Source organism: Rutilus rutilus (assembly GCF_951802725.1).
Source record: "Rutilus rutilus genome assembly, chromosome: 25".
Taxonomy (NCBI): domain Eukaryota; kingdom Metazoa; phylum Chordata; class Actinopteri; order Cypriniformes; family Leuciscidae; genus Rutilus; species Rutilus rutilus.
The window spans coordinates 6,799,107-6,825,370 of NC_140229.1; the positions used below are offsets into that span (position 1 = coordinate 6,799,107).

General features: G+C 36.3%; 2 protein-coding genes across 2 annotated transcripts; both read left to right on the forward strand.

The window, feature by feature from the left end:
- Positions 1-1,678: 1,678 nt before the first annotated feature.
- On the forward strand, positions 1,679-3,942 carry LOC311285293 (trace amine-associated receptor 13c-like; the record flags this gene model as incomplete). The annotated part of the gene is made up of 2 exons (XM_084400886.1): positions 1,679-2,530; positions 3,751-3,942. The coding sequence occupies exons 1-2, from the start codon at positions 1,712-1,714 to the stop codon at positions 3,940-3,942; spliced, it is 1,011 nt and encodes a 336-aa protein (XP_084257012.1). The 5' UTR covers positions 1,679-1,711.
- A 12,082-nt stretch (positions 3,943-16,024) lies between these two features.
- LOC311284763 (trace amine-associated receptor 13c-like) lies at positions 16,025-18,590 on the forward strand (the record flags this gene model as incomplete). Its single annotated transcript, XM_084399977.1, has 2 exons — positions 16,025-16,696; positions 18,261-18,590. The coding sequence occupies 2 exons, from the start codon at positions 16,025-16,027 to the stop codon at positions 18,588-18,590; spliced, it is 1,002 nt and encodes a 333-aa protein (XP_084256103.1).
- Positions 18,591-26,264: the final 7,674 nt, after the last annotated feature.

The following is a 26,264-nucleotide window of genomic DNA, read 5'->3' on the forward strand; positions in this document are numbered from 1 at the left end:
TTTCTATAATATGAATCGCGTTTCTGTGAGATGAATGAAGGGTACATATTTGTAAAGACTGTTTAGCCTAAATATGAATCGCGTTTCTGTGAGATGAATGAAGGGTACATATTTGTAAAGACTGTTTAGCCTAAATATGAATCGCGTTTCTGTAAGATGAATGAAGGGTACATATTTGTAAAGACTTTAGCCTAAATATGAATCGCGCGTCTGTGTGTGAAAGAATAAACTGCTTTGATAGAGCCTACTGAGATGAGTAAAAATCGACTGAAATATGTTGAAATAAAATGTATTTGTATAAGCAACGTATTAAACTGCAAATTAACATTTATAGGCTATGCCCTAATATTTCATAAAAACAACGTTACAGTCAGGCGAAGTATGAAAGACAACATTTTGTTGACTAGATTTGGGTACAGTTTTTACTGTAGAATATACTGTCACATCAAATAAGCTTTTCTGCTCATATATATAAAATACTATTTTGTCAAAAATAAAGTCATAGACTAAGATGTTCCAATGTTGGCTATATTCAAACTAATGAATACATATGATAAAATGTAGGCCTATAATCTTTGTTTTTTTTTTTACAAAGAAAGAGTACTTTTTTGCAGAAATATTGCTGAAATTGTAATTATTGTTGTAATTGTAACCTTTTTAATAAAATAGCAAAACATATTTACAAGATAGATGTAAGCAAAATCTTAAATGGTCAATATAAGTCTTCTTCTAAATATATATTTTGTCCTTGCATTGTGGCTCAGTCAGTGTCACACCTGAATGAATGGCTAATTATGCAGAGTCATTATGCAGAGTGGGTGGGACTAAGGTGTAAACTACTCCTCCCCCTCGCATATTGGCTTTCCAAGCAAAACCTGTTTTACACCATTTAAATCAATGTATTTTTTTTTTGTGAACGATAAAGCAAGACTATTTTCACATAATTTTGAAGCTAGAACTCGAAGAGAAAACATCCATTAGTCAAAAGTCTTGTGGGCACATATTTTGTATGAGTTTTGTGGTCTTATTTCAGCAACTTTCATTTTTATTTTTTTAAATAACCACGCATAAACATTATTCTCTTAAAAATACAAACATCTACATACATGTTGCTCGCATATTATGGTAGGCCTGTTTGTGCTATATAGAGTGAATTTACACCTTTGCCATTAACATGTTTATAAATAACTGAAAAAAGCACAAATGTCAGAGCATGTCAGAACATCTCAAGGGCCCCAAAAACAGCTTGGTCCCCAGAGGGTTAACTTGAGACAGTTTTAAGAACAGATAATACAAATCTCTTAGCGCACGATTATCTGCAACGTCTGTCAGTGCAGCGCGACTTCTCACTCGAAATGCAATGTATGTCACTTTGGATAAAAGTGTCTGCCAAATGCATAAATGTAAATGTAAATGACTGCTGATTCACTTACAGCAGATGTGACAAAGTAAATGTTCTTTTACTTTATACTGACACACCTATTGTTTGGTCATTGCAATGTGTAAAAACTATTTCACGTCTCTCTTTTGTCTCTTATGAACAGCAGTTTCAATGTCAAAGTTGAGATTATTAAAAGAAAATAATTAGGCCTATGTCATTATGCAGCGTCAGTGTGGCCTGTAGAGGGTGAGTCAGTCTGATCCAGACACTTTATAAATGGAAGGACAGTAAGGAGAGCAGAACAAACTCCTAACAGGAGGAGACTCACTCATGGCCTATGAGACAGAGGATCATGAGACTCAATACTGCTTTCCTGCCATCAACTCATCATGTGTCAAGGGAATACGCTCTAGATATGAATACAATATCATGTATGTGTTTTTTTCATTGCTGTCAGCATGGACTGTGTTTCTGAACCTGCTGGTGATCATCTCCATCTCTCATTTCAAGAAGCTTCACACTCCAACAAACCTGCTTATTCTCTCTCTGGCTGTGGCCGACCTGCTTGTTGGACTTATTGTTATGCCTGTGGATGCCATCAAGCTGACTGAAACGTGTTGGTACTTTGGAGACACTTTGTGTGATCTGTTTATGATAATCATGGGACTGCTTATCTCAACATCTATTTGTAATTTAGTTTTAATTGCTGTTGATCGTTATGTGGCTGTGTGTCACCCTTTACAGTACCCACAGAAAATCACCACAACTAAAACTTTAATAAGCATCTGTGTCTGCTGGTTTTTCTCCTCTACCTACAATATTGGCTATTTAATTAGTGGCAGATATTTTGAAAGTTCCCAAAGACCAGATGTGTGCTATGGAAAGTGTTATTTAATAATCAGTTTTTCATGGATATACACAGACCTGTTGTTTTCATTCTTGTTACCTTGTACCCTTATTATAGTTTTATATTTAAGGATATTTTATGTTGCACATCAGCAAGTGAAACTTTTAAACTCTCTGATAAAGGGTGGAAAATGTGTAATGGAAGGTTCAGTGAGGAGGAAATCTGAGAGAAAGGCTGCAATGACATTAGGAATCATTGTGACAGTTTATCTACTTTGCTATATTCCATACTATATATTGTATGTAACAGGGACTACAGTAATCTCTTCTGCCATGGTGACATTTCTAATATGGACTTTGTATGTTAACTCAAGTCTGAATCCTCTTATCTATGCTTTATTTTACCGCTGGTTTAAAATATCAGTTAAACACATCTTAAGGCTTAAAATATTGGAGCCATCTTCCTCTCTCATAGACCTTTATACAGATTATGAATAATTAAAAGACCAACTGTACTGTACTTAATTTTAAGCCATTTATTTAAATTTGTTTATTTTTTGTAATTTATTTGTCAAATAGTTTTTGTCTTCATTCTTAATTTTTAATCATATATATATATATATATATATATATATACATGTATACACACACACACACACACACACACACTTTATTTTACTTTATACTGACATCTACTGATGTGGAAATAGCATTGTGTAAAAACAATTTTATGTCTCTCATTTGTTTCTTATGAACAGCAATTTCACTGCCAAAGTTGAGATTATTAAAAGAAAATAATTGTCATTATGCAGCATCAGTGTGGCCGGTAGAGGATTAGTCGGTCTGATCCACACTGTATAAATGAAATGATAGTAAGGAGGGCAGAACAAACTCCTAACAGGAGGAGAATCATGAGACAGAGGATCATGAGACTCAATACTGCTTTCCTGCCATCAACTCATCATGTATCAAGGGGAAACGCTCCAGACATGAATACAATATCATTTACCTGCTCATATCATTGCTGTCAGCATGGACTGTGTTTCTGAACCTGCTGCTGATCATTTCCATCTCTCACTTCAAGAAGCTTCACACTCCAACAAACCTGATTGTTCTCTCTCTGGCTGTGGCTGACCTGCTAATGGGACTTGTTATGCCCATAGAGGCCACCAGGCTGACTGAGACGTGTTGGTACTTTGGAGACACTTTATGCGGATTCTATTCAATATTTATTGATGTGCCTCTTTCAGCATCTCTCAGTAATTTATTTTTAGTTGCTGTTGATCGTTATGTGGCTGTGTGTCACCCTTTACGGTACCCACAGAAAATAACCACTACTAAAACTTTAATGAGCATCTGTCTGATTTGTTATGTAGTACATCAGCAAGTGAAAGTTATAAACTCTCTGATTAAGGGTGGTAAATGTGTAACGGAAGGTTCAGTGAGGAGGAAATCTGAGAGTAAAGCTGCTCTGACATTAGGAATCATTGTGACAGTTTATCTGCTTTGCTTTATTCCATACTATATGTTCTATATCAGTAATCTCTTCCACAACCATAAATGTTTTGACATGGGTCTTGTACACAAACTCAGGTCTGAATCCTCTGGTCTATGCTTTATTTTATCCCTGGTTTAAAAAGACAGTTAAACACATCCTAACTCTGAAAATATTTCAGCCAGCATCCTCTCTGATTGATATTTTTACACAATATTAATTGTAATTAAATAGGTTAAACCTTCACTCTGAGAGCAATTTCACATAAACTGCATTATTGTTACGCAGGCATAAAGGTAGATTAACAGTTTATCTTTGTAATTTACACTACATATATCTCACACCAAATTAGAATTTAACAATTAACCCGTTACCCTGCACCCCCACTTTTGAAAAATGCCCAGAAATGGCATACCCAAACTAAAACAGATACAGTTCATTAACACTTTGCACTAAAAGCACAAGTATGGTCTCATTTATAAGCTGACACTTCACAGTTTATTGTAAATTTAGAATTAATTATTGTCATAATGAAAAAAAATTATTAATAGCTTCAAAGTTTTGTAAAGGTATTAGAAATGTATTTTTATGAAATATCTTCATGAAAATAATACTGAAGTTGGCATTGTATCAATCTAGAAATCTGAAGATGATAAGTCTAAAACTCTGTATTTAATTAAATGTTTATAAAGATTGTGTCATATGACTTTATTTTGATTAGACTCCAAAATGCAAACTGATGTTTATTGTCATCTTATAAGCATCTATTCAGTCTATTGTCTCTATTGTTTTGTGGTGCAAATGAGCCCCATTCAGTCTCAGTCTCCCCTGCACACATTCACACCTCTCCGGCCTGGTTATGGCTGTAAATATGCTTTTCTTTTGTCTGCATTATAATTACTAACGACAGGCTATTCACGCTGTTTCAGTCCCTAATTTCTTTTATCGAAGGTCTCACTTCATATTTGAAATTGTATCAAATGCCCTTCTTGAAAAAAGAAACATTTCAGTAAGCATTCCTATTATTTTATTTTTTTTCATAAAAATAACAGCTAGGTGGCAGGTGCATCTTGGGCAAGGGGGTAATCCATCAGCCAGAAACTGAAGCTTCCCCGAGGGCCGCCATTGATTAGCAGACCATCACCTGCTGTTAGCATTCCATTGACTCCCATTCATTTTGGCGTCACTTTGACAGCGAATAACTTTACATCTGAGGCGTTTAAAGACTCCATTTGTCCATTATTTATTTCTAAAGAAACACGAAAATGTATAAAAGGATCCATTACCTTGTATCTTACGTTATGGCCCCGTAGAAGCAGTTTTTGTAAAAACAGGCTAACGATTGCGTCATAACCACGCGACTCTCTGTCGCACAGTAGAGAGATTACCGTATAGACAGGAGGAGAAGCTCCTCGGGGGGACGTGGAGGCAAAATGACAAAATTATTAATCAGAATACTTAGCAAAAGTTGCTCCTGCTCTTAGCTCATGGACACCTCCTACTCACGCTCTCCATCTCTGCAAGTTTCGGAAGGGAATGATTCAGATTTCTCTTGGCACAGCTACTAGAAGACAGACAGGTTGCTCACGTCACATCTACATCGTCAAGCTCAGTTTGAGTCTGCGCAGTACGCTCAGCCATCAGGAAGTGAGTGCTTCTAATTGACTTCACTTTTCTCTGTTGAATCCAATGGGGTCGTTGTGTCCATTTCTTTAACTGTCTATGATCTTGGGCCAGATAGTATGTTAGCTTAGCACACCATCAATACATGACATTTTTTAGATTAAAACCATGTTTTTGTGAAACCAACATTTATTCATGTTTTTCTATGCCTTTACTTTATTAATAAAACTTATTTAAAAAATACAAGGCTTAAGACATTTATTTTCCTTTGGTGGTACAGAGACATGCACAAAAAAAAGAAAGAAAAATTGCCTTCTGCATTTTTGTTTTGCTTTTCCCTCCATTGTACCGAACTTGTACCGAACCGTGATGTCTGAACCAAGGTATGAACCGAACCGTGACTTCCGTGTACCGTTCCATCCCTAATACAAATAGATTTAATTTCGCTAGCTGATCACAAACGTTGGCCGGAGTGATATCCAATCAAAGCTTGTGTTGTTACCTTGTTGAATTGATTTGGCCAATCACGTTATACGTTGAACCAGTGTCATTCTGAAGCCATGACCCATGAGTCTACTCATGTAGCCAAGGTAGAATTCATCCCTCCTGGGATGGTGCTGCTAGCCTGGTTCTACCAGACTCTCGTACATTTCATTTGTACAGGGAGTCTGGCCTCTCTCCATTGACAAGCGTTAACTTCCTTGTAGGCGGGTACTCTGTTGAAGTTTAAAACTATTGGATCTGACCAGAGTCACTCTGGATCTGCCATAACCAATTGCTAACGTTTGGTCGTGACGTATGTCAACTCAAAATAGCGCACGATCTCAACGTCATCGTTCTCAGCCACTCCCTCTGTTCGCTGATTGGACCGGTTAAAAATTGATCGGAGAAAACCAAAGAATACACCACAATCCCAGACGGAGTTACTGAAGGAAAATGAAATTGAGCGGAAGTACGTAGGAGGGCGGAGCCAGGCTATGGTGCTGCTCTTCTCTCTAGTAATATGGCACATAGTCTTTGAGCTCAAACATGACGATTTGGGGCTCAGGTCAGGAAGCAGACAGACTGGCTAAACCGACCATCTGCTAGCTGTCTCATGTCACCGAGGTCAGATAAATCCCATCACATAGAGACTCTTTCACCTAGATATCATATTGAGACTGTGTCTGTTCCCTGAATTAGGAAATACAAAAAAACTCCCAAACCCATTTGAGGGTAAAAATGTAATTGATGTTCAACAAATAAAAACAGATATAATACAGATGAACAAATGATAAAGCTTGGGCTGCTGAATATTCGATCCCTTACTTCATAAGCACTTATTGTTAATGATATGATTACAGATTAGAATGTGCTGTGTTTGACAGAAACCTGGCTAAAACCAGACAATTACTTTACTTTAAATGGGTCAAATAATGCCATTTTTGTACAAGCTAATATTAACTTTAGGGTCTAAATTAAAAGTCTGTAATATACTTTAATTAAAAATTCTCATTAGTATTGTAAGAAAACGCTCATTTTACCTGGTCAAAAACAGCTCTGTTTTCAGCACGCCGTTTAAGTGCATGTGTCTTTAAATGATAATGAGCTTTGCTCACCCCGCCCCTCTGTTCTGTGCGTACACCGTTTGTAACACAATAACACAATAACCATAACGCGTTGTTCATTATAAACGTGGGATTATGAATTATATTGAGAACGTCGTACATAGAAAACATGCCGTAATGTACCCTGAGTGTAAACAGCCGCATTCATCGTGAAGCGTGCAGCAAGCGATTTGCAAAGATTAATGTAAATATTAATATAAAGGTTAATAAAACGTTACACTCACTTCAGTTATTCTGGAGGTGCAGCAGGAACACGAATAGTTGGTACCGATCCTTTTTTCAGGAGCAGTTTCTTAGCAAAACCAGCTTTATAACGTTACTGACCCTCGTTTGTAAAGCAGTCTGGTGTGTGAAATGATTCGCGCAAGTACATGAAAGCATTGCTGTTGATCGTGGGGAATATTCCCTTCGAAAACAAACTCAGCCACTGCGTCTTCAGCGGTTCGCATTTAGGAACATCAAAATGACTGCTGTGTTCCTTATTACATCCAAGAACAGAACACCACAATCGCTTAGACGCCATTCTGCTCATAGACAGTGCTCCAGCGTATCAACAATGACCACGCCGGTCCGCGCGGACTATGATTGACAGCTCGCTCACGAGCGAGGGCGGGTCTGTGTTGAAACGCTGCTGTCAATCAACAATCGTGGGAGGGGCGTCGATTTTGTGACATCACAAAATCGAATGGCTTGATTTTAGATGGGGGAAACATATAAGAAGATTAAAAAAAAACACTGGATGGATTTTTATCATTTTATGATGGTTGTGTACAGGCACTGCCAACACACATTTTAGTATAATCAACTTGTAAAAGTGCATGTACCATTATATGACCCCTTTAAATGAGTCCACCCCCCAAGATTACTTTTATAAACATGAGCCTCATCTGAAAGGCAAAGGAGGTGTTGTTGTATTTTATAGTGATACCTTCAGAATTACTGAGAAGTTTTGTTTCAAATATAATTATTTTGGTGTGTTGGTGCTTAATGCAAAACTATCTAGTGTAAATGATAAATCACAGTTGAAATTTGTGCTACTGTATACAGGCCACCATACAGACTTTATCAAAGAATTTGCTGATTTTCTATCAGAGTTAGTACTGGCTGCAGATAAAGTCCTAATTTAATATACATGAAGATAATGAAAAATATGCATTGGGATTGGCATTTAAAGACATTCTGAACTCTATTGGAGTTAGACAACACGTGTTAGAACCTACTCATTGTCGTAATCATACTTTAGATCTAATATCATCACATGGAATAAATGTTGATGCTGTGGAAATTCTTCTGCAGAGCGATGACATCTCAGATCATTATCTAGTCTTGTGTAAACTTCATTTAGCCAAGGCTGCAAAGCCGACTCCGTGTTACAAATATGTTAGACCTATCACTTCTGCCACTAAAGATAGCTTCATTAATAATATTCCTGATCAGGTTCATCTCCTCAGCATCCCAAATAGCTTAGAAGAACTCGGTATTGTGAAAGAAACTTTTTATTCTTTCTTTTCCAGCACTTTAGACACAGTTGCTCCTTTGCGCTTAAAGAAGATTAAAGAAAATAGTCCAACGCCGGGGTCCAATGAGCACACTTTGGCCCTTAAGAGAGCAGCCAGAAAAATGTAGTGCAACTGGAAGAAAACCAAACTTTTTTGCATTTCATGGAAAGAGAGCAAGATTGCGTACAGAGAAGGCTGTAAAAGCTGCTAGATCAGCTTATTTTTCAACCCTATTAGAAAAAAAAAAAACCTAGGTATTTATTTGAAACAGTAGCTAAATTAACGAAAAATAAAACTTCAACCCCCGACGTTTCCAAGCAGCACAGCAGTAATGACTTAATGAACTTACAAGATTGATAATATTAGGGATGTTTATTATAACTATATTTTTATACTTTATTAACTATGCAACCGTCTACTACAGTATCGTATCAGGCAGTGCATTTTGGTCTCCTTGAGGAAATATTCGATTCATTCATTCATTACTATAGGAGAGGAAGAATTTTCTAAACTCTTTAAATTATCTAAATCGACAACATGTACGTTAGACCCCATACCGACTAAGCCAGGGGTTTTCAAACTTTTTGTGTGTGTGGACCACTATTTGTAATCAAGAATTTTCGCGGACCACCTCATAATACACATAATAAAATATGTCTACACACAGTCAATTACTCCGTACCTCTAAATAGGCTTACTAGCACTAAACCTATATTTAATTTATTTATTTACTCAAGCGCCCGAGGGCACATTTGAACAACAGGCTTATGGAGTATGAAATATATAGGCTACAGTAATAAGAACACTTGGATATAGTCAACATTTCAAAACCTTTGGCGATTTTAGGGGATTATATTTAATCTTCAGGGCCCAGTTTTTCAAAAGTAATCCAGTGGGATTTTGGATCACGGATTGGATCAAATCTTGGAAATGGGTTTTTCAAAAGCAAAAGAGGGATTCTGCACTAAGATCAGATCATGTAATCTGATCTTAAATTTGATCTGGATCAAACCTGCCCTTTGGGTTTTTCAGAACTTTGAACTCGGTTTGGGATCTATTTGATCCAAAAAAAACAGGATTATCCTGATCCCATCAGAAGGGTGGATTCAGTTGTGATTTTTCGAACCAAATAAAACCAGAGAGTTTTTTTTTGTTTAAATCAATGTTTACTGATGATATAGACATTTCTTCATATTTGAAGCATATATGAAGCATCTAATGAGATATGGTAAAACAACAAAATCTACAATTTAACATTATAACAAAATAAGGAAAGTAAAATGTTTCTGTTTATTACAGTGTTTCTGTTTCTTAAAATTAAAATAAACAATGGTTATTTGTGGCCACCGGTATTTTGCCAACTGTTGTTCTTTGCTAAGCCAGTAGGCTACACTGTTGGTTCCATTTAAGGCTCTAGTAAACAGGATTTGGTAATCCTGAAAAGTTCCTATCCGGATCAGATTGATCAAATCCGATGTTGCTTTGAAAAACTGGCTCAAAAGTAAGCTGGATTATGTGATCACGGATCGCAAAAAAAAAAGGATTACTAAATCCGGATCAATTTTATCCGGATTAAACCTTTTGAAAAACCGGGCCCAGAGTTTTACAAGTCCTCAAAAAGTAGGCTTGAGTTTGTCCACTTAACAGCACATTCGCAAAACATTTCAGAAACGTGAGATCAAGAAACTAACTGGAAATTAAAATAATAACAGGCCTTATTCATTCCATTTATACATTTCGTTTCATATAAACTGCCTATAAAGGCTATGCGCGTGATGTGATGAGAACATATTTGCCTCTGCCCTTTTCTCTTCAGAGAACCTGTTGCTATATCCACCGATCCATGTTGTGGTGGTTCTAACGGCACTAAACGAACGTCACGGTCGAGCGCTACTAGCCTATTTTAGTAATCACACCATGACTTGACAGTTTAATTAAAATTTTATATCAATATAGGCCTACATATTCTTTTTACTTTTTATTTTTTATGGGAATTTCCTGGTAAAATGAAGGCAAAAAAAAAAAAAAAATTATATTTTATTTTGCCTTTCCACAGACCACCTGCAGTACCCTCACGGACCACTAGTGGTCCACGGACCACAGTTTTGGAATGGCCGGACTAAGCTATTGAAAGGGATGCTTCCAGAGGTCATAGATCCTGTTCTTAATATCATTCATTTATCTTTGTCATTAGGATATGTACCAAAAACTTTTAAGCTGGCTATGATTAAACCGCTTGTAAAAAAAAAAAAAAAAACATGATCGTACAGAATTAGTCAATTATAGGCTGATCTCAAATCTACCTTTTCTGTCAAAGATACTAGAAAAGTTAGTATCCTCACAACTATGTTCCTTTTTTAGAAAGAAATGGTATCTGCAAGGATTTCCAGTCAGGATTTAGACCGTACCATAGTACTGAGACAGCTCTCATTAAAGTCACAAATTATTTGCTCTTATCATCCGAGCATGGTTGTATCTCTCTATTGGTGTTACTCGATCTTAGTGCTGCATTTGATACTATTGACCACAACATTCTTTAAACAGACCTGCATTAGCATAGTTTAAATCATACTTATCTGACAGGTATCATTTTGTAGCAGTAAATGAAGAGATGTCTTATCGATCACAAGTTCAGTATGGAGTACCACAAGGCTCAGTACTAGGACCATTGCTGTTCACTCTGTACATGCTACCCTTGGGAGATATCATTAGGAAGCATGGCATTAGTTTTCACTGTTATGCTGATGATACTTAGCTCTATATTTCTTCACTCTCTGACGAAACTTATCAATTCACAAAATGAACGGAATTCAAAGCTGATATAAAAAACTGGATGACTAGTAATTTTCTACTACTTAATTCTGAGAAAACAGAGATCCTCTATGGGTATCACAATAAGTCCAATAAGCAGGTCGGCCACAGCCGACAGAGAATAATCATGTTGGTTGGAGTGTGAAGCTTCTTGAAGTGAGAGATGGAGATGATCACCAGCAGGTTCAGAAACACAGTCCATGCTGACAGCAATAATACAAAAATGTAAATGATATTATGTTCAAAACTGGAGCGTTTTCCCTTGATACATGATGAGCTGATGGCAGGAAAGCAGTATTGAGTCTCAGGATCCTCGGTCTCATAGGCTATGAGTGAGTCTCCTCCTGTTAGGAGTTTGTTCTGCTCTCTTTACTGTCCTTTCATTTATACAGTCTGGCTCAGGCTGGCCCACCCATTTTCACCCACTCTGATGCTTCATTTGATATGATGTATACACACAACTGTAATTAGAAACAGGTTTACTCTGCTTACAGGTTTAATCCAGCTTACGCTAAATATTAAAATATAGAAGCCACTTCAACAAAAATATAAATATTGAATTTAGGGTGGGGGTTTATAAAAAAAGTATCTCTGAAGGGAACAGACTGTCTTTAGAAAATATAATGCCTATTGAAGTTGTCAGTGCAGCGCTGTATTGTGTACAGCTGTAACGAAGTAAACGTTATATCGCTGATTTTACATTAAGCTCCACCTACTGTCAGAGAGTAAATTTTTGCATTTTCATTTAGTCTTTCTGCTGTTTTTGTTTTGTGCAGGTATGTTTAATGTAGCATAATTTCACAAAGCTAAAGTAAGACCAATCTGTTTTTGCTTTAAATCTTGAAATAACACAATCTAATAAAAATTAGATAAAAACAGCTGCTCATGCAATAGCATCTTTGTTTGGATTGTGATTAAAATGCAGTGGTTGAGTCTAATTTCATAAGGCTACAGTTTTGTTTAAGGCCAGTTTGGCCTGTAACAGAGCAAATAAACAATAAATACATTTTCTTAACCCTCAGGTGCACTTCGTTTGGGTGCAACACGTGTTATCTTCCCGGTCAGAAGTGACCGGACACCTAAAAATGAAACTTCCTCAACCCCAGTAAAACCAATGCAATTTATTTTTGTTCAATAATATTTTTTTCTTTTGTATTTTGAGAGGATTTGATGGTAGCCTACTTATTAATATTTATGCAATATTTATGGTTAATTTTTGCCATTGAAAATAATACACTTTTTTTTTCTATTTTTTTTTTATATTTCTTCAATTATTACAGTATTTCAGATTAATATAGAGACTAGGCCTTTTAAATCCTTCTTTTTTTTTAAAGTCAGATTAGCGCAATCTGTTGATAGAAAATTAAATATAACATATTATTGCTAGATGCCTGTATAGTTCTCTATGGCGAGACTTGTGAATTCTCTAGTTGTTTATGGACCAAATTACTTTTAAGATGTGGATTTAAATGTATTTTTTTAGAAATTCTCAAATAAAACTTTTGCCAAGGTTTATAAAAGAAATTAAAATAAGTTTGATGTGAAGTGTACACGTTTTTGCATTATTACTACAGTCAAACCTGAATACAGAGAAAGCATTTTGTTACAGGTAACATTACAATTCAATAAAAATAAAATAAAAAAAAAACAGTAATGCTTTATCACAGCTTATTATTATTTACATTATTATTATTATTATTATTAATAATAAACATTATATTAATTATTATTTTAATAATTGTAATAATTATATATAATTATAATTAATATATATATATAAATTATAATTATTAATTATGTTATGTTTTTCACTATTGATGTTTTAGAGTTTCGCCCCTTCATTGCTGAGCACTTTTTTTTTCTGCATCATGGCCGATTTGTAGAGATTTTTTGTGTTTTTGTAAATTTCCCATTTATTTCCTATGGTCGGTCATTTTTGACCGAATTTTTTTTGTGTGTTCACATACCTAATGCAATGCCATAAAAGTCACCAAGTTTCGTAACATTCCGATGAAGTCGTGATTTTTTTCAATTCAAAACAGATTTATTTTTAATCACAATTCATTGGTGTGTATGTGTATACAAATGTGTTTGTATGTGTGTGTGGGTGGGTGTGTCTGTTTTGCACTCTTTATGTTTTAGAGTGTCACTCCTTCATTGTTGAGCCCTTTTTCTGCATCATGGCCGATTTGTAGATTATATACACACAAATTCTCAGAATTTTTGTGTTTTTGTCAATTTCCCATTCATTTCCTATGGTCGGTCATTTTTGACCGAAGAGCACAAGTGTGACTATTTTTTTTACGACCACTTAGCATGCCCAGATAATTTTTTTATGTTCACATACCAAATGCCATAAAATTCACCAAGTTTCGTAACATTCCGATGAAGCTGTGATTTTAAAGACCCTGTAAAGTCAAAATTAAGTATGTGTTCTGAGTTTGTCACACCACAGAAAAATGTGTTATTAGCCACCCAGCCAAATTTGAATGATAAAAAAAGCAGCCAAGTAAATAAAATAAGCTATCAAAATCTTGAAAAAATGAGCAGTGGTCTCTGCTCTCAAACGCTGGGGGCGTGTCCGCTGGCTGCGCTGAAACCACGCCCATTCGCGGGAAAGTTGACTCGCGGGCACGCACGGCCGTTGATGGCACCAGTTGTCGAACTCTGCGCGACGGGAGGATGAACACCAAGGTGGGAGATAGTCGGCTCTGCCCCATTCACCAGTAACAGCGGATTATCAGTGATTTCCAGTTGTCTCCGACGAAAGTTTATAAAACTATCCTGTGTAAAATGATCACTAAAGAGGCGGGTGTTCATCAAGGTGGCTCTTCACAAAATTAATCCACCTCTTGTTGATATGATCGTTGTTTGGAAATTTAAATAAGGACACAGATCTGTTTTGTAAGTGATCGCATCCAGGTAATACGCATTTCCATGACGAAGGCATAGCTAGCTAGCAAACTGTAGGCTGTAGTAAATAATACTGACACTAACTCGATTGAGCGGTGAACTGATAGGGGAGGGCAGTGCGTCATCAAGTAGGGGCGTGTCCAGGAGCTCAGTGGCTCCAGTGCATCATCAAGTGGGGCGTGTCCAGGAGCTCAGGGGCTCCAGTGCGTCATTGAGCCCCGTTTTAGCCCCGCCCAAAAAATCCGGAACACAGCAATGGTGAAAAACTGTTTAACGGTCTAACTCCACAATACAGTACTTCACAGTTCACAGTCTTTGTAATATGTTTTAGCAATACATTTCTAACATTTATAATGTGTTTAGATTTTTTTTATAATTGCCTTTACAGGAACTTAAAAAAATCCAAAACAGAAAATTTTCCGGTCAGAAATGACCGAAGATGCTAGACCTCCACCCCGTCCCGTAGACCGAGGGGTGTTAAAAAACATAAAGTCAGTAGGAACAAGTTCAGAAAAGGGACTTTGATCCCCAGGATTTAACCATGTCTCTGTAATGAAGAGAAAATCCAAGCTGTGCAAGGTGATAAAAGTAATTTAGAATAAATGTCTTGTTTACCATTGACCGCGCTGATCAGAGCCATCCTTAGTGGCAGCGAGTCGTCTCCATAGTGTGTTTTCGTTGACAGACGCTATTAGCAAAGTGTGTTGGAATCACAGGCCGAATCCACTCATGCCGTAATTCCAGGGAGCCCCTGGATATAGAACAATCGTAGTTTCGTTCAAATGCCCGCAAAACTGGCCAAACTTGATCCGGCCGAATCAGCCAGGCGGGACTTTAGAGCAACTAAAATACCACCGCGCTTTCCTCGTCTTCTGCGGCCTTTTCATCGATGTACAGCACTGGGCTGTCGAAGTAGAAGAGCCGAAACAGACGATAGCACGGGAGGGGGATACAGGCGTTTATTTCTCCATTCGGGACTCGACAGGTCTTTGAAGATAAGTTGAATATTTAGAAGGGTTTGACGATTGTATGTCCGCAAAGTTGAGATGTTTGGAATTAAAAGCAGAAATAAAAACAGCAACAAAGCACACATACTAGGACACAGACGGCCTGCCCCGCACACCTGCGCCATCTTGAGTACAGATACTCCCCAGTCTTCAACCAATGCTTGGTTATAGCATTATGTTCACCACCACCAACAACAAATATTCAAAAGCAAATATTTTAGCGAATTATATTTATATTTTAGTCAGAATTACAGCGCTCCTAATCTATTGTGCTCTGTCTGTGTGGCGCGCATGCACGCGGTGGCGCTCGTTCATGTACATGTAAGTTTAGCTTTCAGACGGCCCGTCCACTCTTGACAGAAAAATGGAAATATTTGCTTGATTTTCAGTTTTAACTTGAGACAGTTTTAAGAACAGATAATGCAAAGTGCTGTTGTAAACTTCTCTTAGCGCACAGTTATCTGCAATGTCTGTCAGTGCAGCACGATTTCTCACTCGAAATGCAATGTAAGTCGCTTTGGATAAACCTGTCTGCCAAATGCATAAATGTAAATGACTGCTGATACACTTACAGAAGATGTGACAAAGTAAATGTTCTTTTACTTTATACTGACACCTATTGTTTGGTTATAGCATTGTGTAAAAACAATTTCATGTCTCTCTTTTGTCTCTTATGAACAGCAGTTTCAATGCCAAAGTTGAGATTATTAAAAGAAAATAATTATGTCATTATGCAGCGTCAGTGTGGCCGATAGAGGGTAAGTCGGTCTGATCCAGACAGTTTATAAATGAAAGGACAGTAAGGAGAGCAGAACAAACTCCTAACAGCAGGAGACTCACTCATGGCCTATGAGACAGAGGATCATGAGACTCAATACTGCTTTCCTGCCATCAACTCATCATGTATCAAGGGAAAACGCTCTAAATATGAATACAATATCATGTATGTGTTTTTTTCATTCCTGTCAGCATGGACTGTGTTTCTGAACCTGCTGGTGATCATCTCCATCTCTCATTTCAAGAAGCTTCACACTCCAACAAACCTGATTATTCTCTCTCTGGCTGTGGCCGACCTGCTTGTTGGACTTATTGTTATGCCTGTGGATGCCATCAAGCTGATTGAGAAATGTTGGTACTTTGGAGACACTTTGTGTGATCTGTTTATGATAATCATGGGACTGCTTATCTCAACATCTATTTGTAATTTAGTTTTAATTGCTGTTGATCGTTATGTGGCTGTGTGTCACCCTTTACAGTACCCACAGAAAATCACCACAACTAAAACTTTAATAAGCATCTGTGTCTGCTGGTTTTTCACCTCTACCTACAATATTGGCTATTTAATTAGTGGCAGATATTTTGAAAGTTCCCAAAGACCAGATGTGTGCTATGGAAAGTGTTATTTAGTAATCAGTTTTTCATGGATATACACAGACCTGTTGTTTTCATTCTTGTTACCTTGTACCCTTATTATAGTTTTATATTTAAGGATATTTTATGTTGCACATCAGCAAGTGAAACTTTTGAACTCTCTGATAAAGGGTGGAAAATGTGTAATGGAAGGATCAGTGAGGAGGAAATCTGAGAGAAAGGCTGCAATGACATTAGGAATCATTGTGACAGTTTATCTACTTTGCTATATTCCATACTATATATTGTTTGTAACAGGGACTACAGTAATCTCTTCTGCCATGGTGACATTTCTAATATGGACTTTGTATGTTAACTCAAGTGTGAATCCTCTTATCTATGCTTTATTTTACCGCTGGTTTAAAATATCAGTTAAACACATCTTAACTCTTAGAATATTGGAGCCATCTTCCTCTCTCATAGACCTTTATACAGATTATGAATAATTAAAAGACCAACTGTACTGTACTTAATTTTAAGCCATTTATTTAAATTTGTTTATTTTTTGTAATTTATTTGTCAAATAGTTTTTGTCTTCATTCTTAATTTTTAATCACATATATATATATATATATATATATATATATATATATATATATATATATATATTTATACACACACACACACATGTCTGGTTCGCTATCTTTGTGGGGACTCTCCATAGACGTAATGGTTTTTATACCGTACAAACTGTATATTCTGTCCCCTTACACTAACCCTACCCCTAAACCTACCCATCACAGGAAACATTCAGCATTTTTACTTTCTCAAAACAACTCATCCTGTGTGATTTATAAGCCTTTTGAAAAGTGGGAACCGCTGGCTGGTCCCCACAATGTAGGTGATCTCAGGTTTTACTATTCTTATGGGGACATTTGGTCCCCACAATGTAATATAAACAAGGGCACACATTACACACACACACACACACACACACACACACACACACACACACTTTATTTTACTTTATACTGACATCTACTGATGTGGAAATAGCATTGTGTAAAAACAATTTTATGTCTCTCATTTGTTTCTTATGAACAGCAATTTCATGTCAAAAGTTGAGATTATTAAAAGAAAATAATTGTCATTATGCAGCATCAGTGTGGCCGGTAGAGGATTAGTCGGTCTGATCCACACTGTATAAATGAAATGATAGTAAGGAGGGCAGAACAAACTCCTAACAGGAGGAGACTCACTCATGGCCTATGAGACAGAGGATCATGAGACTCAATACTGCTTTCCTGCCATCAACTCATCATGTATCAAGGGAAAACGCTCCAGACATGAATACAATGTTTGTGTTTTTTTCATTGCTGTCAGCATGGACTGTGTTCTGAACCTGCTGCTGATCATTTCCATCTCTCACTTCAAGAAGCTTCACACTCCAACAAACCTGATTATTCTCTCTCTGGCTGAGGCCGACCTGCTTATGGGACTTGTTATGCCCATAGAGGCCACCAGGCTGACTGAGACGTGTTGGTACTTTGGAGACACTTTATGCGGATTCTATTCAATATTTATTGATGTGCCTCTTTCAGCATCTCTCAGTAATTTATTTTTAGTTGCTGTTGATCGTTATGTGGCTGTGTGTCACCCTTTACTGTACCCACAGAAATTAACCACAACTAAAACTTTAATGAGCATCTGTCTGATTTTTTATATCAGCAAGTGAAAGTTATAAACTCTCTGATTAAGGGTGGTAAATGTGTAATGGAAGGTTCGGTTAGGAGAAAATCTGAGCGCAAAGCTGCTCTGACATTAGGAATCATTGTGACAGTTTATCTGCTGTGCTATATTCATACTATATGTTCTATATCAGTAATCTCTTCCACAACCATAAATGTTTTGACATGGGTCTTGTACACAAACTCAGGTCTGAATCCTCTGGTCTATGCTTTATTTTATCCCTGGTTTAAAAAGACAGTTAAACACATACTAACTCTGAAAATATTTCAGCCAGCATCCTCTCTGGTTGATATTTTTACACAATATTAATTGCAATTAAATAGGTTAAACCTTCACTCTGAGAGTAATTTCACATAAACTGCATTATTGTTATGCAGGCATAAAGGTAGATTAACAGTTTATCTTTGTAATTTACACTACATATATCTCACACCAAATTAAAATTTAACAATTAACCCGTTACCCTGCACCCCCACTTTTGAAAAAAGCCCAGAAATGGCATACCCAAACTAAAACAGATACAGTTCATTAACACTTTGCACTAAAAGCACAAGTATGGTCTCATTTATAAGCTGACACTTCGCAGTTTATTGTAAATTTTGAATGAATTACTGTCATAATGAAAAAAATTATTAATAGCTTCAAAGTTTTGTAAAGGTATTAGAAATTTATTTTTATGAAATATCTTCATGAAAATAATACTGAAGTTGGCATTGTATCAATCTAGAAATCTGAAGATGATAAGTCTAAAACTCTGTATTTAATTAAATGTTTATAAAGATTGTGTCATATGACTTTAGTTTGATTAGACTCTAAAATGCAAACTGATGTTTATTGTCATCTTATAAGCATCTATTCAGTCTATCGTCTCTATTGTTTTGTGGTGCAAACGAGCCCCATCCAGTCTCAGTCACCCCTGCACACATTCACACCTCTCCGGCCTGGTTATGGCTGTAAATATGCTTTTCTTTTGTCTGCATTATAATTACTAACGACAGGCTATTCACGCTGTTTCAGTCCCTAATTTCTTTTATCGAAGTTCTCACTTCATATTTGAAATTGTATCAAATGCCCTTCTTGAAAAAAGAAACATTTCAGTAAGCATTCCTATTATTATTTTTTTTTCATAAAAATAACAGCTAGGTGGCAGGTGCATCTTGGGCAAGAGGGTAATCCATCAGCCAGAAACTGAAGCTTCCCTGAGGGCCGCCATTGATTAGCAGACAATCACCTGCTGTTAGCATTCCATTGACTCCCATTCATTTTGGCGTCACTTTGACAGCGAATAACTTTACATCTGAGGCGTTTAAAGACTCCATTTGTCCATTATTTATTTCTAAAGAAACACGAAAATGTATAAAAGGCTCCATTACCTTGTATCTTACGTTATGGCCCCGTAGAAGCAGTTTTTGTAAAAATAGGCTAACGATTGCGTCATAACCACGCGACTCTCTGTCGCACAGTAGAGAGATTACCGTATAGACAGGAGGAGAAGCTCCTCGGGGGGACGTGGAGGCAAAATGACAAAATTATTAATCAGAATACTTAGCAAAAGTTGCTCCTGCTCTTAGCTCATGGACACCTCCTACTCACACTCTACATCTCTGCAAGTTTCGCCAAGGGAATGATTCAGATTTCTCTTGGCACAGCTACTAGAAGACAGACAGGTTGCTCACGTCACATCTACGTCGTCAAGCTCAGTTTGAGTCTGTGCAGTACGCTCAGCCATCAGGAAGTGAGTGCTTCTAATTGACTTCACTTTTCTCTGTTGAATCCAATGGGGTCGTTGTGTCCATTTCTTTAACTGTCTATGATCTTGGGCCAGATAGTATGTTAGCTTAGCACACCATCAATACATGACATTTTTTAGATTAAAACCATGTTTTTGGTCATATCTGTAAAATAAAAACAGATATAATACAGATGAACAAATGATAAAGCTTGGGCTGCTGAATATTCGATCCCTTACTTCATAAGCACTTATTGTTAATGATACGATTACAGATTAGAATGTGCTGTGTTTGACAGAAACCTGGCTAAAACCAGACAATTACTGTAAGAAAACGCAAATTTTACCTGGTCAAAAACAGCTCTGTTTTCAGCACGCCGTTTAAGTGCATGTGTCTTTAAATGATAATGAGCTTTGCTCACCCCGCCCCTCTGTTCTGTGCGTACACCGTTTGTAACACAATAACACAATAACCATAACGCGTTGTTCATTATAAACGTGGGATTATGAATTATATTGAGAACGTCGTACATAGAAAACATGCCGTAATGTAACCTGAGTGTAAACAGCCGCATTCATCGTGAAGCGTGCAGCAAGCGATTTGCAAAGATTAATATAAAGGTTAATATAAAGGTTAATAAAACGTTACACTCACTTCAGTTATTCTGGAGGTGCAGCAGGAACACGAATAGTTGGTACCGATCCTTTTTTCAGGAGCAGCTTCTTAGCAAAACCAGCTTTATAACGTTACTGACCCTCGTTTGTAAAGCAGTCTGGTGTGTGAAATGATTCGCGCAAGTACATGAAAGCATTGCTGTTGATCGTGGGGAATATTCCCTTCGAAAACAAACTCAGCCACTGCGTCTTCAGCGGTTCGGATGTAGGAACATCAAAATGACTGCTGTGTTCCTTATTACACCCAAGAACAGAACATCACAATCGCTTAGACGCCATTCTGCTCATAGACAGTGCTCCAGCGTATCAACAATGACCACGCCGGTACGCGCGGACTATGATTGACAGCTCGCTCACGAGCGAGGGCGGGTCTGTGTTGAAACGCTGCTGTCAATCAACAATCGTGGGAGGGGCATCGATTTTGTGAACGGCTTGATTTGAGATGGGGGAAAACATATGAGAAGATTTAAAAAAAAAAAAACACTGGATGGATTTTTATCATTTTATGATGGTTGTGTGCAGGCACTGCCAACACACATTTTAGTATAATCAACTTGTAAAAGTGCATGTACCATTATATGACCCCTTTAAATGAGTCCACCCCCCAAGATTACTTTTATAAACATGAGCCTCATCTGAAAGGCAAAGGAGGTGTTGTTGTATTTTATAGTGATATCTTCAGAATTACTGAGAAGTTTTGTTTCAAATATAATTATTTTGGTGTGTTGGTGCTTAATGCAAAACTATCTAGTGTAAATGATAAATCACAGTTGAAATTTGTGCTACTGTATACAGGCCACCATACAGACTTTATCAAAGAATTTGCTGATTTTCTATCAGAGTTAGTACTGGCTGCAGATAAAGTCCTAATTTAATATACATGAAGATAATGAAAAATATGCATTGGGATTGGCATTTAAAGACATTCTGAACTCTATTGGAGTTAGACAACACGTGTCAGAACCTACTCATAGTCGTAATCATACTTTAGATCTAATATCATCACATGGAATAAATGTTGATGCTGTGGAAATTCTTCTGCAGAGTGATGACATCTCAGATCATTATCTAGTCTTGTGTAAACTTCATTTAGCCAAGGCTGCAAAGCCGACTCCGTGTTACAAATATGTTAGACCTATCACTTCTGCCACTAACGATTGCTTCATTAATAATATTCCTGATCAGGTTCATCTCCTCAGCATCCCAAATAGCTTAGAAGAACTCGGTATTGTGAAAGAAACTTTTTACTCTTTCTTTTCCAGCACTTTAGACACAGTTGCTCCTTTGCGCTTAAAGAAGATTAAAGAAAATAGTCCAACGCCGGGGTCCAATGAGCACACTTTGGCCCTTAAGAGAGCAGCCAGAAAAATGTAGTGCAACTGGAAGAAAACAAAACTTTTTTTGCATTTCATGGAAAGAGAGCAAGATTGCGTACAGAGAAGGCTGTAAAAGCTGCTAGATCAGGTTATTTTTCAACCCTATAAAAAAAAAAAAAAAAACCTAGGTATTTATTTGAAACAGTAGCTAAATTAACGAAAAATAAAACTTCAACCCCCAACGTTTCCAAGCAGCACAGCAGTAATGACTTAATGAACTTACAAGATTGATAATATTAGGGATGTTTATTATAACTATATTTTTATACTTTATTAACTATGCAACCGTCTACTACAGTATCGTATCAGGCAGTGCATTTTGGTCTCCTTGAGGAAAAATTCTATTCATTCATTCATTACTATAGGAGAGGAAGAATTTTCTAAACTCTTTAAATTATCTAAATCGACAACATGTACGTTAGACCCCATACCGACTAAGCTATTGAAAGGGATGCTTCCAGAGGTCATAGATCCTGTTCTTAATATCATTCATTTATCTTTGTCACTAGGATATGTACCAAAAACTTTTAAGCTGGCTATGATTAAACCGCTTGTAAAAAAAAAAAAAAAACATGATCGTACAGAATTAGTCAATTACAGGCTGATCTCAAATCTACCTTTTCTGTCAAAGATACTAGAAAAGTTAGTATCCTCACAACTATGTTCCTTTTTTAGAAAGAAATGGTATCTGCAAGGATTTCCAGTCAGGATTTAGACCGTACCATAGTACTGAGACAGCTCTCATTAAAGTCACAAATTATTTGCTCTTATCATCCGAGCATGGTTGTATCTCTCTATTGGTGTTACTCGATCTTAGTGCTGCATTTGATACTATTGACCACAACATTCTTTAAACAGACCTGCATTAGCATAGTTTAAATCATACTTATCTGACAGGTATCATTTTGTAGCAGTAAATGAAGAGATGTCTTATCGATCACAAGTTCAGTATGGAGTACCACAAGGCTCAGTACTAGGACCATTGCTGTTCACTCTGTACATGCTACCCTTGGGAGATATCATTAGGAAGCATGGCATTAGTTTTCACTGTTATGCTGATGATACTTAGCTCTATATTTCTTCACTCTCTGACGAAACTTATCAATTCACAAAATGAACGGAATTCAAAGCTGATATAAAAAACTGGATGACTAGTAATTTTCTACTACTTAATTCTGAGAAAACAGAGATCCTCTATGGGTATCACAATAAGTCCAATAAGCAGGTCGGCAACAGCCTGAGAGAGAATAATCATGTTGGTTGGAGTGTGAAGCTTCTTAAAGTGAGAGATGGAGATGATCACCAGCAGGTTCAGAAACACAGTCCATGCTAACAGCAATAATACAAAAATGTAAATGATATTATGTTCAAAACTGGAGCGTTTTCCCTTGATACATGATGAGCTGATGGCAGGAAAGCAGTATTGAGTCTCAGGATCCTCTGTCTCATAGGCTATGAGTGAGTCTCCTCCTGTTAGGAGTTTGTTCTGCTGTCTTTACTGTCCTTTCATTTATACAGTCTGGCTCAGGCTGGCCCACCCATTTTCACCCACTCTGATGCTTCATTTGATATGATGTATACACACAACTGTAATTAGAAACAGGTTTACTCTGTTTCTAATTACAGAAACAGAGTAAGTTTAGGTTTAGTTTAGGTTTTCTCCTTTTTGAAGCATAATATAAATCAGAATAACCCGTATTCTTATGCGCATCAAATAATACTTTCATAATTATTCATCATTAGAGATGCACTGGTCAACCGCTATCAATTGGAACCGGACAGTTTTTGCTCAAAACACATGACCTGCAAACGGACGTTAAAAATAATAATAATAACAATAATAATAATAATAATTAAATAAATAAATACACAAGAACGGTACACAAGAAAAAGCGAAGGTAGCTACGCTAAATATTAAAATATAGAAGCCACTTCAACAAAAATATAAATATTGAATTTAGGGTGGGGGTTTATAAAAAAGTATCTCTGAAGGGAACAGACTGTCTTTAGAAAATATAATGCCTATTGAAGTTGTCAGTGCAGCGCTGTATTGTGTACAGCTGTAATGAAGTAAACGTTATATCGCTGCTGTTACATTAAGCTCCACCTACTGTCAGAGAGTAAATTTTTGCATTTTCATTTAGTCTTTCTGCTGTTTTTGTTTTGTGCAGGTATGTTTAATGTAGCATAATTTCACAAAGCTAAAGTCAGACCATTCTGTTTTTGCTTTAAATCTTGAAATAACACAAATTAATAAAAAATTGATAAAAACAGCTGCTCATGCAATATAGCATCTTTGTTTGGATTGTGATTAAAATGCAGTGGTTGAGTCTAATTTCATAAGGCTACAGTTTTGTTTAAGGCCAGTTTGGCCTGTAATAGAGCAAATAAACAATAAATACATTTTCTTAACTCTCAGGTGCACTTCGTTTGGGTGCAACACGTGTTATCTTCCCGGTCAGAAGTGACCGGACACCTAAAAATGAAACTTCCTCAACCCCAGTAAAACCAATGCAATTTATTTTTGTTCAATAATATTTTTTCTTTTGTATTTTGAGAGGATTTGATGGTAGCCTACTTATTAATATTTATGCAATATTTATGGTTAATTTTTGCCATTGAAAATAATACACTTTTTTTTTTTCTATTTTTTTTTTCTATTTCTTCAATTATTACAGTATTTCAGATTAATATAGAGACTAGGCCTTTTAAATCCTTTTTTTTTTTTTTTAAAGTCAGATTACCGCAATCTGTTGATAGAAAATTAAATATAACATATTATTGCTAGATGCCTGTATAGTTCTCTATGGCGAGGCTTGTGAATTCTCTAGTTGTTTTTGGACCAAATTACTTACTTTTAAGATGTGGATTTAAATGTATTTTTTTAGAAATTCTCAAATAAAACTTTTGCCAAGGTTTATAAAAGAAATTAAAATAAGTTTGATGTGAAGTGTACACGTTTTTGCATTATTACTACAGTCAAACCTGAATACAGAGAAAGCATTTTGTTACAGTTAAATAATTAACTGCATAAATAAATAAATACAATTAAAATAGCCCCACATCATCACATAGCCTTCACCATACCTAGAGATTGGCATGGGGTACTTTCCATAAGATCATCTCTCAATGCAAATCAAACTAGCTTTTAGGCTAACTGAAATAAAACCATGCCAATCTCTAGGTATGGTGAAGGCTATGTGATGATGTGGGGCTATTTTAATTCCAAAGGCCAAGGGAACTTTATCAGGATGCATAGTATCCTAAAAAAAAAAAAAAAAAAAAAAAACTTAAAACTGCCTGCCTCTATGGGAATTTAACATAGGGGTGTACTCACTTATGCACCATGTATTTTAAGGAAGAACATTTATTTATTTACGATACATTATTCATTCACAAAGAAAATTGGTGTCCTTAAAGGTTGGATTTTTCCTAATTTTTTTAATTAAGGCATTAAGTTCAATTTCCAAAATATGATTTTTTATTCCTCTTTTTAGTCAACTTTAGCATGGGTGTATTCACTTATGCATTGCACTGTATATATATATATATATATATATACACACACACATATATATATATATATATATATATATATATATATATATATATATATATATATATATAAATTATAATTATTAATTATGTTATGTTTTTCACTATTGATGTTTTAGAGTTTTGCCCCTTCATTGCTGAGCACTTTTTTTTTTCTGCATCGTGGCCGATTTGTAGAGATTTTTTGTGTTTTTGTAAATTTCCCATTTATTTCCTATGGTCGGTCATTTTTGACAGAATTTTTTTTGTGTGTTCACATACCTAATGCAATGCCATAAAAGTCACCAAGTTTCGTAACATTCCGATGAAGCCGTGATTTTTTTAAATTCAAAACAGATTTATTTTTAATCACAATTCATTGGTGTGTATGTGTATAAAAATGTGTGTGTGGGTGGGTGTGTCTGTTTTGCACTCTTTATGTTTTAGAGTGTCACTCCTTCATTGTTGAGCACTTTTTTCTGCATCGTGGCCGATTTGTAGATTATACACACACAAATTCTCTGAATTTTTGTGTTTTTGTCAATTTCCCATTCATTTCCTATGGTCGGTCATTTTTGACCGAAGAGCACAAGTGTGACTGTTTTTTTTACGACCACTTAGCATGCCCAGATAATTTTTTTATGTTCACATACCAAATGCCATAAAATT